At 43.1% G+C, this 13,715-nt stretch overlaps 1 protein-coding gene across 1 annotated transcript; it reads left to right on the top strand.

The window, feature by feature from the left end:
- The first annotated feature begins 748 nt into the window (after window positions 1–748).
- On the top strand, window positions 749–13,715 carry pdp2 (putative pyruvate dehydrogenase phosphatase isoenzyme 2). Its single transcript, XM_080736733.1, has 9 exons — window positions 749–824; window positions 1,347–1,479; window positions 4,669–4,893; window positions 7,566–7,685; window positions 7,880–8,166; window positions 8,567–8,672; window positions 10,738–10,974; window positions 11,550–11,849; window positions 12,419–13,715. Exons 2-9 carry the CDS (start codon window positions 1,396–1,398, stop codon window positions 12,692–12,694), a joined length of 1,635 nt encoding a protein of 544 aa, XP_080592859.1. The 5' UTR covers window positions 749–824; window positions 1,347–1,395; the 3' UTR covers window positions 12,695–13,715.

Raw genomic sequence — 13,715 nt, 5'->3', positions numbered from 1 at the left:
TCTTTGGCTATGACACACACACAACCATACTAAGCCACATAGATAATATATACCTACAGTATTAACCGACCTAGACATTCTAGAATAGACCCAATCTAACCTACTTTAGGTTAGTCCTTTAAAACTACCCAACCTATACCTAACCTAACATACTTGGCAAGGAATCAAGGATAGACCTGTCACCTGGCAAACCTACTGCTTCACTCCTCTCCAACCCATTGAGTCATTGACCTACCCAAATGTAGGTCTGTGAGCTGTTGACAGGAACTTTGTCAGTAAATATCTGACGTTTTTTCCTCACAAACTTCCCTAAGAACAAAGCCATGTAAGTAAGGAGCAGGTCAACATGTCAACATGTTGTTCTTCAATTCATACCTGGGCAGTAAAGGATAGAAGCGGGAAATACGACGTCAGGCTGCTTACAAGCTTGTTATTGGGCGCTCATAATAGTCCTTTTACTTGTTACGTTCCTATTTTTTACAGTCTATGGTTCGTTCATTTTAACACAAGATTATAATTAGTAAAACAAGACTGTCATTAACTGAGCGACGATGTTGACATTCCTCACCGAAGTGTGTGGTGCTGAAACTGCAGAGAGATTCTTGTATCTTGTAAAACAATCAAACAACTATCCAATCACAGGGACGCCGTTCTTCTGGGCCATGGGACAAACACGCTGTGTCCTTCTGGGCTGTGGGATATTAGCTCTGACAACGACGCACAAAATGGAAACGTCATGACGTCACTCGGACAATCATCATGGCGTCCACCGGCTGTCATTAGTGCGTTCTCTGGTTCTCAAGGTTTGCTAGTTTCCAAGACAGGTAGGAGCTGTTTAAATGAACGTATTTTTGTTTTAGACAACAAGCACACACCAGACTGTGTAACAAGTTGAATACGTTTATCTGTTTAATGTTATAAAACAAACCTACACATGCAGACGCCTCTGGCTAACTTGGCGTTAGCTAATGCTTGCTGAAAACGTCACCATGCAATCAACGGGTTTACGTTAATGATTAATTGATTGATTGATTGATTGATTGATTGATTGATTGATTGAAGACTTTTTTTATAAGTTTGCATTGGAAAAGGCACAGTTTCAATCATGACAGTACAGTTCTCTAGTGGTAAGGTCAAAGATGAGATCCAAGAACGCCTTTCAGCTTGTTTACATAGGAAACCTTTATGCATCTCAAACAACATTGAATGACAGACATTGATGATAGATAGCCTGTTATTAGTTAACATTTGCCAGTGTGCCCTTCTCTCCTCGGCAAGTTAACTTGCGCATGCTACGAGATGGCTCTTTGCTAATTTACTATGTCATTCATTTCTCTCAACTTCAGCTATTGAGGTTACCGAGAAGTGAACCCACCAGACCAGCTGTCCACTGAGATGTCTGGAGGACGTGTGTGCGTCAGCATCCTCCACAGAGCCTCCAGCGGCACACTGACACTGTCCCCCACTGTCTCCAGCCAGGTGACTGTCCTGATTCAATGAACTATATACCACACTGTTTACAACTTTACATCACTGTTTCTCAACAACCTGTGGGTCGGCGGTCCCCAAATTATTTTGGGGTGGTCCCCAGACATTGTTTTCTCATTTAACAGTAAACAAACCAACATAAAGTTTAAGTTTATAGAGGGTTTCTGTACATTTAACAATGTAACAATGTAAGGACTTTTTAATACCTCTAAAATGACAAATTAAACATTGGCCAAATTGTCAAATATTAGAGGCAGAAATTATGAAAATAGCCGATCTACATTTATCTCACAACGCTTCGCAACGCGCGCGAGGTGTTGTGAGCATGTAGATCTGCTATTTTCACAATAGGATGGTTAAACAAAGTGGAATGCCTCAACTCTTCCAACTCCAAGTAGTGCTCTTCAGGGTGGGGGTCCCCAGTTCAAATATGAGTATTTTGGAGGTCGCGGCCTGAAAAGGTTGAGAACCACTGGTTTACATCACTGCTTCTCAAACGGTGTGCAAAGTCCAGTTTTGCCTTGGGATTTTATGACGATCACATTATTGTAGAAATCTATCTATAAATTCACGACATTCACAGGTGGTGTGTGTTTCTGTTGTCCTGGAATTCTCGATCAGTCAGTAATTGATGAAGCAGGAAATAGGAGTGGACAATATTTTAGGTCTAGGAGGTGATGGTTATGCTCATGCAGTTTAAAAAAAAATAATGAAATAATGGGGAGAAGTACAATAACACTCAGGTCGATGGTATGGTATTTCTGCCAAGGTGCACAGGGATCAGATGATAGTTAATATACTAGCTGCTTCAAGCACAAGCGGAGCCATAACAAGACAGGCTGTAACAAAACTATAGCGATCAGGCCAAGTAGAGACATCTAGACTCTTAAAAGCTACCAAATTTAGGATGCGTCTTAGGCATTTGTTGGCAAAGGTCTGGAGTTTGTTGTGGTAATATTGGTCACTCTCCATGTCTCTGATCCATAGAGGAGTACTGACTTTACGTTGGTGTTTTATCCTGATCTTATTTCGAAGGGACAGTGCCTTGGAGTTCCATATGGGTCGCAGCGTGGTAAAAGCATGTCTGGCCTTGTTAATTCTGCTTTTGATGTCGTCATCTGATCCACCATCTTTGCAAAGTATACTCCCGAGATATGTGAATCGGTCAGTCTCTTTGATGTTCTCCCCCTGTAGTTGGACTGGGAGTTCCTGTTTGTTGTTGTTTGTTGCCTCATCGCCTCTGTCCTCTTCACAAAGGTTAGATTTAAGCTACCATAATAACAATATAGTAAATAATTATTCTGCACTGTCTACCACTGTCCGACCAATTGACTCAACAATAAGCAAGAGCTCTTCTTCCCTAGCCTGGCATTAGCCAGACTGATATTGTGGATTCATTCACACGTCCTCCACGGTATCAGTCTAGACTTGGAGTTCGGCCCATAGGGAGAGAGTATGAGAAATGAGAAAATGCCAGTCATTGACTGCGTTTCAACTGAACAGTGAAATACAGTCACTGATTGGCCGGGTCATTTTCTGATTTCTCATAGTCTCTCCCTATGGGCCGAAGTCCAGACTGATACAGTGGAGGAACGTGTGAGTGAATCCACGCTATCAGTCCGGCTAATGCCAGGCTACTTCTTCCCCACCATCCTTGGAAAATCAATATTGCTTCCAGCAAGCCAACATACACATTAGCAGCAGAGATTCCGTTAGCCGGTATTTACCGGCCATTGGCCGGTTAAATGTTTCATTGGCCGGTAATTATAAAGTCCACCGGCCACCGTGGCCGGCTGGGAAAATGCCTCTTAGGCTATTTTATCATTTAATCTTATTATTCACATAATTATTTGTCTAAAGTAGTAAGCTACAACCATTAAAACCTATCATAATTTTAAATTTGTATCATGTTCTGTCTTCTGTGAGTCTGACGACAGCGGAGCTGCTTCATGCTGCGCTGTTAGAGGTGGGACTTTCGCGAACGAATCAAGTCTTTTGAACGGCTCTTTGAAATGAACGGTTCACAGTAGGGAGCCGTTCCTGAACAGTGGTGGGAAAAGCACGCTAGTCTTTTGAACGGCTCTTTGAAAGGAACGGATCCCAGAGATCCGGCTCACTTCAAATAGCCATAAATCCCATCTCTATGTTACGTGCATTGGAAATATAGGAGCTTCAAGCTCACAAGTCGAAACGCGCATCGCTGTGAGCTTGTATGTCTGCTATTTTAGACAAGCACACGGCCTTACGGAGAAGCACACATCACGTTTCACAGCTCCGTCAAGTTGATAGCCTTACATTAATGCGCTAGTGTTATAATCAGAACAGAACTGGGGTTCTAGACCAAGCTGGACCCAGAGTAGACGATAATGAAAAAGGGACCCGAACTCTGTGGAATCGTGGATATTATAATGACTTTCTGATCGCATGGATGTGATCCCATCGTGGTCAAAGCAACAGAGGCAAGTTAGTAACCTTCCTTGCACCAACATAACATTAACAAAACAAAACAAATGTTGTGTGTTTGCATATAAAGGTTTCATGAGATGGTGAAGCCAAAATCATATAGAATACAATTAACTTATTAATTTGTAGGCCACGTAGTCTACTGTGTGGCAGGGCGCGCAAACGGTTCGCTTGTGTTGCGCGCCCACTTTAACCTATTCACTTCTTTATACTACTAGGCTACATAACATAAGTAGTAAGGATATTATTTTGTTAACTCAGGAACAGATTTCAATTGCATCTGTGATAAAGAGCAATTAAGGAAGCCCAGCACATAAAATGGGGTAATTATTATGTGCACCATGCACATACAGTATCTCATCTGCAAACACGTGTGACGTTCAATATAATATGGCCGATAAATTAATTGATTGGCCGGTAAACTATAATCCTGCCGGCCACGGTGGCCGGCCCCAAAAATGCCTAGCGGAAACCCTGATTAGCAGCACTATTGTGACGCTGTTTAATCAAAACGGAACACAACCTTAATTAGTTTAATGTTGCACAGGATCTAACCTTACCTTGCTATTTATGTTAACATGGCTGTCAAATGTCTATATTTACTCGGTGTGTAATGTACCAAGTACCAACTAGAAAACCCCCAGCTAGCTTACTGCCCAGCAGCTCCCAACAATATCTTAATGATTTCCTAATTAATAGCATTACTGTACCTTTCAGATTTACCAGTATGGCGTTGGTGCCTCCTCCTCCATCCAGCAACCCACATGGACCCAACAGTCCCACTTCTCCTCCTGGAGGGGCCTCAAATCACATCTCTGGTGTCACAGCGGTGCTAAGACAGGATCTGTGTCTTGGGGCGAGCGGCATCTTTCAACTCATCAGGATCTGGCCTTTCAGCTCAGCCGGGTCCAGATCAACAGCATTCTGCGGGCCAATGAGCAGGTAAGCAGCAATCTAAACAACATAGTTGTTAAACAACTTTAAAAACGATCTGAATGAATGGACATTTAGAAATAGAACATTGCACAGTCATTGTTAACTGAACACATCCTTGATTTGCACCATACATTAACATCTGGGAATAGGCAATAAGTAGTGCTCTTCAGGGTGGGGGTCCCCAGTTCAAATATGAGTATTTTGGGGGTTGCGGCCTGAAAAGGTTGAGAACCACTGGTTTACATCACTGCTTCTCAAACGGTGTGCAAAGTCCAGGTTTGCCTTGGAATTTTGTATATCTATCTATAAATTCACGACATTCACAGGTGGTGTGTGTTTCTGTTTCTGTCCTGGAATTCTTGATCAGTCAGTAATTGATGAAGTGGACAATATTCTAGGTCTATGCAGTTTTTAAAAAAAATGAAATCATGGGGAGAAGTACAATAACACTCAGGTCAGGTCGATGGTATGGTAGTTCTGCCAAGGTGCACAGGGATCAGATGATAGTTAATATACTAGCTGCTTCAAGCACAAGCGGAACCATAACAAGACAGGCTGTAACAAAACTATAGCGATCAGGCCAAGTAGAGACATCTAGACTCTTACAAGTTACCAAATGTAGGATGCCTCTTAGGCATTTGTTGGCAAAGGTCTGGAATTTGTTGTGGTTAACTTATATTGGTCACTCTCCATGTCTCTGATCCATAGAGGAGAACTGACTTTACGTTGCAGTTTTATCCTGATCTTATTTTGAAGGGACAGTGCCTTGGAGTTCCATTTGGGTCGCAACGTGGTAAAAGCATGTCTGGCCTTGGCCTTGTTAATTCTGCTTTTGATGTCGTCATCTGATCCACCATCTTTGCAAAGTATACTCCCGAGATATGTGAATCTAAACAACATAGTTGTTAAACAACTTTAAAAACAATCTGAATGAATGGACATTTAGAAATAGAACATTGTACAGTCATTGTTAACTGAACACATCCTTGATTTGCACCATACATTAACATTTGGGAATAGGCATGTCTTGGAAATGTTTCAAACATGCACTGCAACTCTAAACTTATAGACGTTAACCAGAGGGGCTTTATGTGAGTACTAGGGGTGTCTTCTAAAAATCGACGAATCGACGCGTCGTTTTAAGCCCCGGGAATCGACGCCAATTGTTTGAGTCGAAGCGAAAATATATATTTTTTTATATCACCAGTTAGCCTACTACTGCCAGTACTGCGGTGCACTGCTGGACTGGTGTGGTGTCATGTACTTCCAATGAGAAGTAGCAATTGGCGAACAGTTATTTATTGTCTCGCACCAGCGTCGGGTTGAAAGTGAGACGGAACGGCCAGAACGGTTCAGAACCGCCGCTTCGTTAAAACATTCAGAGCCGGGACAGTGTTCCGTTAAGAGGAGGAAGCACGCTGTCAAAATCCCATATTAAATAACCTGCCACAGCACAAACGCGCGTCCACGAAGTAGTAAACAATCTTCTAAAGTCAAATTAACATACACAAGTGTAGGCTACAAGTTACATTTTCTAATTAAAGTGCTTCTGAATTGTTCCAGTGTTGTAATCCATGATGAATGATTGTGTTTCGCTGTGTTTGCGTCCATGACATGTCCACACTGATGGCTCAAGCGGGAGCTGTGCCTCCACCTGTTTATGATCAGTTTCTGATATGAATCCGTTCTCGACACTGACTCATTACTCTGTCAGTGCTCTGTGTCCCGCGACTGCGGACTGGATCCCATCGTTCATTTAAAAGAGCCGTTCAAGAGAGCGGAATCGTTCGCGAATGTCTCATCTCTACTGCACGCTGCAGAGAGACGGGGCAGAGTTGAAACAGCGGAGATGTTTTATTTGTTTTAACGGTGTGTTATAACTCTATGGTTGTACACTGCTATGCAGATAACATTTGTGCTCGCGCACCGATATCACCGAAAACACTGTGTATTCAATTCATCTCTTAATGTATTACTCTATTATGTTTACGTGGTTTAAAGCAACACTTTTTTTTTTCTTTTTTTTTACACAAAGTAGACTATAAAACGATTCGTCGACGCGTCGGATTAACCCCCGCGACTCGAATCGACTTCATAAATCCTGTGTCGAAGACAGCCCTAGTGAGTACACAGATATCTGACTGAGTAGGACCAAGGTTCTGGTCTGAAAATTGAATCCAATATGAAGTAACCAAACCTGCATTCTAACTATTGGACAGAAGAGGGTGATTTGAATCATGGCAAAAATAAGTTTGATTAAATGCATGCAAGTCTATGGGAAAATGACTCAAAGTAGTGGGTCCCAGTCCCACAGGTGGACATTTGAATCGATCCTTCTTCACAGCTAATCACAGATTAACTCTTCAACTGTACATTGTATCACACCTAGTGTGAAGTGAGCGGTGCTATTTACAAGTTCATTTCATTACGTGGCCGCAAAGCTTGGCCAATGTGACCCTGTGTGTACAACAAACTTTGAGCACTTTGTGCTCAATTCGTAGGCCAATCTTGGCGGGGACACAAGCTTGGTGGGACGCAAATGTACAGAGAAAACCGCTTTAGTATGCAATTGTTGTACATTTTACATCTGATAAGACATTGACTTCATGTTATTCTGCAGCCACCAGCCAATTATTTATCACAAGGTTAAAAAGCTTATGCATGTCTCTGTATCACAGGCTGTGATTGTACCCGAGTTTGATGGAAGGGGCCTCGGTGCTGTGAAACGTTTTGAGAGCAACCAGTTAGCTGCTAACACACCCATTGAGGACCGACGCAGTGCAGCCTCCTGCCTACAGGTAGGCCTGTTCTCCTCATTCCACATCAGTCCTAGACTAGTTTTCTTTCAACTAGTAAAACGTTTGACCTTTTAAAAATCCCCCCAAATGATCTCAAATATATCAATCCCCTGCCCACCTGGTCCTTGGTCTGCCCCATGGTCTCTTCTCAGTGTCTAAGATATGTTTTTTAATACTTTTTATTTTTTCATCAGACAAAAGGTATGCTCTTTGGAGTGTTTGACGGGCACGGGGGCCCTGCCTGCGCCCAGGCAGTCAGCGAGCGTCTCCTGTACTACGTAGCCGTGGCCATGATGTCCCAGCGGATCTTGGAGGAACTGGAGAGGTGTATGGAGCACGGACGACCAGTCCCTCCCATCTTACAGTGGTACAAACACCACAGTGACTTCATCTACCGCGAGTCTGCCTCCCTCTACGTAGACCACCTCAGAGTCTTCTGGCAGGAGATGCTGGACTGTGAGGAACATGGTGATGGCATGAGGTATGTATGTTTGTTAACTTGGTGCCTAGACACGTGCATATTCAACTATTATTTGTACAGCATGTGACATAGTGCTGCTTAATAAAAATGAGCATACCACATAAACCCTTTATTGATCCCGGTGTGGACATTCCGGTGTTTTAGCAGCAACAGAATTGAGCATGAAACACATATGAATAAGATGACAAATATAATACAGAATAAGTAGCATTAAAATCTGATCCTCACCATCTGGTTTAGCTTAATGAATCTATTTGGGCATTCTTGCCAGAAAGGACAGCCATTATTATTTGTACATGTAGAAATAAATGCACTGGAACCTACCTTGGATTTAGGTTTCTTAACATTTGTTGATAACCTGCATTAATTACAATACACCCATTAATCCACTCTCCTTTAGTCCACAGGAAGCTCTGGACTATGCCTTTAAGCGACTTGACACAGATATCTCTTTAGAGGCGCAGGTCCCTCTTTCCAGTGACATCATGAGGAGCACAGCTATACAGGTAAACACTAGTACCATCTCTGTACCATCTAGCTCAGATTAGCATAAAATGCACACAACACTATTGTATGATATCTGTGTCTTTTTGGAGCTGTGTGAAGCACAGGCTCCCTATACGTGGCTGTGTGGGTCTGTCTGTCTGTCTGTCTGTGTGTATGTAGCCTGAACTTCCTAAACTTCGGCACGCTACTAGTCCCACAGTTTTGCCACCACACACTCGCGCCATATGTCAAATCGACCGGCTTACTCGGGAATCGTGGGCTAGTAACTTGCTAAGAGAAAGGTTCAATAGTTTAATTGATATTAATTTATTAGTGAATTAATTTTCCCCATTGACTTATAATGGGAATCGCAAAAACTCACATTCAATTATTTGTCTCTCGCAAACCATAGGGGCTAGAGTTTCAAGACTTGGAGAGGAGGTTCATAATGATTTCAAGGATTAAATAAAAAAGAATTGTGTCATTTGGCCGCATGGTGGCGCCATAACACCCCACTTTACGTTTTGGCCTGTAACTTTTGAACCGTAGGTCGGAAAATTTAAAATATTTTTTCCCTGGATTCCTTGGGTCATGACGCATCTCCCCATATAGGCCACGCCCATTTGCGCCATGATAGATTTTCCGCCATCTTGAATTTTCTCCAAAACACCCTTTTTCCTCCTTTTCCTACATATTTTCTTCAAATGTCACAAAAATCGGTACACATGATCCACACACACACACACACACACACACAGGGGTTAAAGTTCTCCGTCCTGGGGACGGATTTCCGTCTTGAGGATTCACTAGGGGCTATTTATGAGATCAGAGAAGATTCGGAAAAAAAGAAAAAAAGCTGAACCGTCTGCGCTAATTATAATAGCATCAGTTACTACTGTGGTGCGTAGACTTGCTGGTGTGTCATGTAGTTCTAATTTAGACCAACTGCTTCCTGTAAGTAGACTTAAAAATAAAACCAGTTGACGTGACTTGACTTGACTTGATCAGATTACCCTAGGCTCTTATTTTGAAATCCGCCCTACACTGAGAGGAAATGCCTCTAGCTACTTGTTGCTGCTGTAAGCTAACTGCGACGATGCATGATGTTGGATAAACAAAACATCACTTGGATTACCCGCAATAGTTTGGCTAAAGTTCATATTTATGATAGAAAACAGTGCTCCTGTGGCTTAAACGATGTACACCGTTTGGAAGTTTGTTAAACTTTTTGGACCTACGCTGAATTCCAATAGCTGGATGCTGCAAAGGAATGAGACGTCGCTCTCTCTGTAATGTATGGATGGCAGTGTCAAAAGATGAAGTCACTGGAGTTTTACATGTAAACAGCAGGTAGGCTATACTATCTAAATATGTGTTTACAGGGGGCAGCAGTAATTGACAATACGCGTTTGCTTTCTACAGTCTATATGGTTTGCTTACGTTCTCTGCATTATAAGCAACTTGTTATGTTTGCAAATCAGAGATTCGAGGGGATTTATTTGTCACTCACAAAAGTGATCCATACAGATGCTAATGAAATACTTCGGGGTGGTGTTTCATTGGTACCGATTAGCAACGTATCATTGGTGTTCACTGTTCATGGCAATAGGCGGAGATTTCTCCACTGCATCGCAGTGTTTCTCTCATAACATTACCCACGTGTGGCATAGGTTCAGTCAGCGACGCGTTATTTGGAATTGCACATGAGTTCTGGGCGGAGCCAGCGACAATAAGGCTCGGATGTGCTCACTGCTCAGTGCGGTCAAAAACAAATTGAGGTGGGCTTGGCTGGATGAAAAGGTTGACGGGAAAGCCATTCAGGTCCTGGTGTCACCGTGTCAAACGGTGAGAGAACCAGGAGCCTGTTTCTGTTGTATCTGTTATATGGCAGCATGGCAGCAACGATAAAAAAGACACTTTTCAAGCGCGGGGGGGGGGGGATACATTTCCGTCTCGGGATTTTTTTTTGCTTTAACCCCTGCACACACACACACACACACACACACACACACACACACACACACACACACACACACACACACACAGCTCCACTTCACACGGGTGTGATTTTTTATTTTGCAACAGGTTGCCTTCGCAGGATCCACTGCTTGTGTGGCCCATGTGGGCATGGAGGGAATCCACGTGGCCAACACCGGTGACTGCCGAGCCGTGCTGGGGGTGCAGGAGGACGACGGGACATGGAGTGCCTTGCCACTCTCCTCGGACCACAACGCCCAGAACCAGGCTGAGATGGAGCGGATCAGAGCCCAGCACCCCCACTCTGAGAGGGACACGGTGGTCACTGATGACAGACTGCTGGGGGTGAGCTTGATAAGAATAAGATTAGATCGACTTTATTGTCCACACATAATGTGTTTTTGGATTCAGTGGCAGATGTAAAGCAATAGATAATCTAGACTGTACTCCGTCAAGGTGCCAACTTACACCTAATGCAGTCGTGGCCATGTATGGCCCTTGTATGGCCTACTTGTGCGCCAGCAGAGCGCGCCCTGTTATTTATGTCAGGTCGCACTTGTTGATTGTGCTGTCACCACGAATGCTGGTCCCTAGCTACAGTCATAAACACAAACATTTATGCAAACAGAATAGATGCGCCACTTACAAAATCATAATAATAATAATAATAATATATATACAATAAATATGTAAGACACAAAGACAACAGTATAATAGAGCTTCTTGCACATATTCCAGTGTACGCTTAAACTGTCTATGCTTGTGTAATACAGTCCCTGGGGAAATTTGGGTTAAAGAATTGATGAGTAAAAACTACTACAGTACATTGAAATAGCAGAATTGAGGAAGCTAGTGTCTCAGAGTACTTAATTCCTTCTCTCACAGTAAACCAACTGTTCTGTCCACATGTTCTCTGCCAGGTCCTGATGCCCCTGCGTTCCTTTGGTGATGTGAGGTTCAAGTGGAGTCGGGAGTTGCAGCAGAGCGTTCTCAACGGGCTGGACTCTGGCTTGGACCTGGACTCCCTCAACCTGTACCAGTACACTCCACCCAACTACCTAACTCCACCGTACCTGGACGTGGCACCTGAGCTGACCTATCACAAGCTGAGACCTCAGGACCGCTTCCTGATCCTTGGCTCCGACGGTCTGTGGGACGAGCTGAGCAGCAAGGAGGCTGTGCGACTTGTTGGGGAGCATTTGAGTGGGATCCACCTGCAGGTATGAAAAGTGTGCGTGTTTGTCGGACGGAATTGACATGTATGTTGTGGTTGCTGCCAGTGTGAAAACCGTTGAAGGCTAAATTCATTGATTTGTTGGTTTCTTCATCTTATTCGCTTTATAATCGCGATAATCGCTGTCCTTTATCGTGATAAAAAACACTCACAATAATCGTGGAGATTTTAATTTATCATTGATGAAATTCCTCCATCATGCACTGGGATCAATTCACCTATTTATTTGATAAGCTGCATATCTAGTACCACTTAAACCCTCTATAATTGGTCAAACGGAACTGGAAATAAAGTACTTGATACAGTATTTTCTTTTTCACTCTCTAACAAATCTCTTTGCCAAAAAATAGCCGATCTACAAGCTCACAATGCGTTGTGAGCTTGTATCTATTTTTTGTCAAATGTTCCGCTCCAGGATAATGGACCTTGGGGATATTTTGATTATTGCGATAATATCATAAATCTCAATTTCTTTGGTCACACAATGTGACATGAAATGTTCATATCGTCCCATCCCTATACCTAACTTCTACTCTTCACGCTCATTCTCCTCAGGCTCCAGTCTCTGCATCTGAGAGACGGCTGAATCTGGGCCAGATGCACGATCTCCTGTTGAAACGACAAGCCCGTGCCACCCCTGCCCTGGACCTAAACGCTGCCACACACCTCATCAGACATGCCCTGGGCACTGGGGAATATGGAGAGCTGTGCCAAGAGAAGCTATCCGCTATGTTAACATTGCCAGTAGACCTAGCACGCATGTACAGGGATGACATCTCAGTTACTGTGGTGTATCTGAACTCCGACCTGGCCAAACCTCGCCACAGCTGACACTTGATCAGAGTTCATAGACACATCATGCACCAATAATTACATGTAACTCCTGTCTTAATATTTTTGTGCGAAAAGGGCAATTGGCACAATGGCACCTGTTAAAGCGATTTACCAAGAATTGTTTGGGATGACAGTAACTTGAAACTGTTTGCTGTCAAGCTCTGTGCTTTTTATTATATCATTGATTTTTATACAGATGACACCTTGTCTGCTGTAGTTTACATCATTTGAAGTCAGAGTTGCAAAAGAAGTTTCATGAAGGACGGTTTCTTTCATAAGTACCGGTACGTAATTCATTTAGTTTCCTCCATAAACAATTAGCAATTGTGCAATTTTGTAGATTAATTTTACATAAATTATGTGTGTTGTATACTTGAAACAGTGACTGAAGTACTATACTGTAAATTAATGCACAAATTCACTTTCTGCCTTGCCTGAGTAATGCTGAAGAGAATGTTTTATTCTTGCTTTTAGATGTTCAGGTTTGGGCTCTAGACAATCCATTTGTGATATTTTCTTTGATCCACAATGTGAAAGCTTTTCAAGCTGCAATCCGTTTCATGTCCCACCGGAACCCAGTTCTCCCATGTGGGAGATGAAACTTCTTCCTCTTCCGAGAGGGAGTGAGAGATTTTGTTCTTATAAGATTCTGGCAGTGCTACATGTCAAGTGTCCTAACTGACACCAGGTAGGACTCTAGCTCTGGTCCATAGCGTTAGAAGGAGTTCTCCTTAACGCTGTGGGACTGATGAGCCCTTGGGACCCACACCCACGGTAACCCAGCCTCTTTAGTAAATTAAGAATACACTTTTGCTACTCACCAAAACAAAGACGGTGCGCAAAGTGTGTGCGTGACAGGATCAAGCGTGCCTTCTTGATTGAGGAGGTGCTCAAGGCACAGTGCCAGAAATCTAAGTAAATGTTATTTTGCCACAGTAAAAGATGTCCCCTTAAAGGCCGAGCAGTCTGGGTGTGAGCACAAGGGCACATCCGTCCCACAGAATTAAGGAGAACTTCT

Source organism: Nannobrachium achirus (assembly GCF_963921795.1).
Source record: "Nannobrachium achirus genome assembly, chromosome: 11".
NCBI classification, from domain to species: Eukaryota; Metazoa; Chordata; class Actinopteri; order Myctophiformes; family Myctophidae; genus Nannobrachium; species Nannobrachium achirus.
This window is presented reverse-complemented; position numbering and strand designations above follow the sequence as displayed.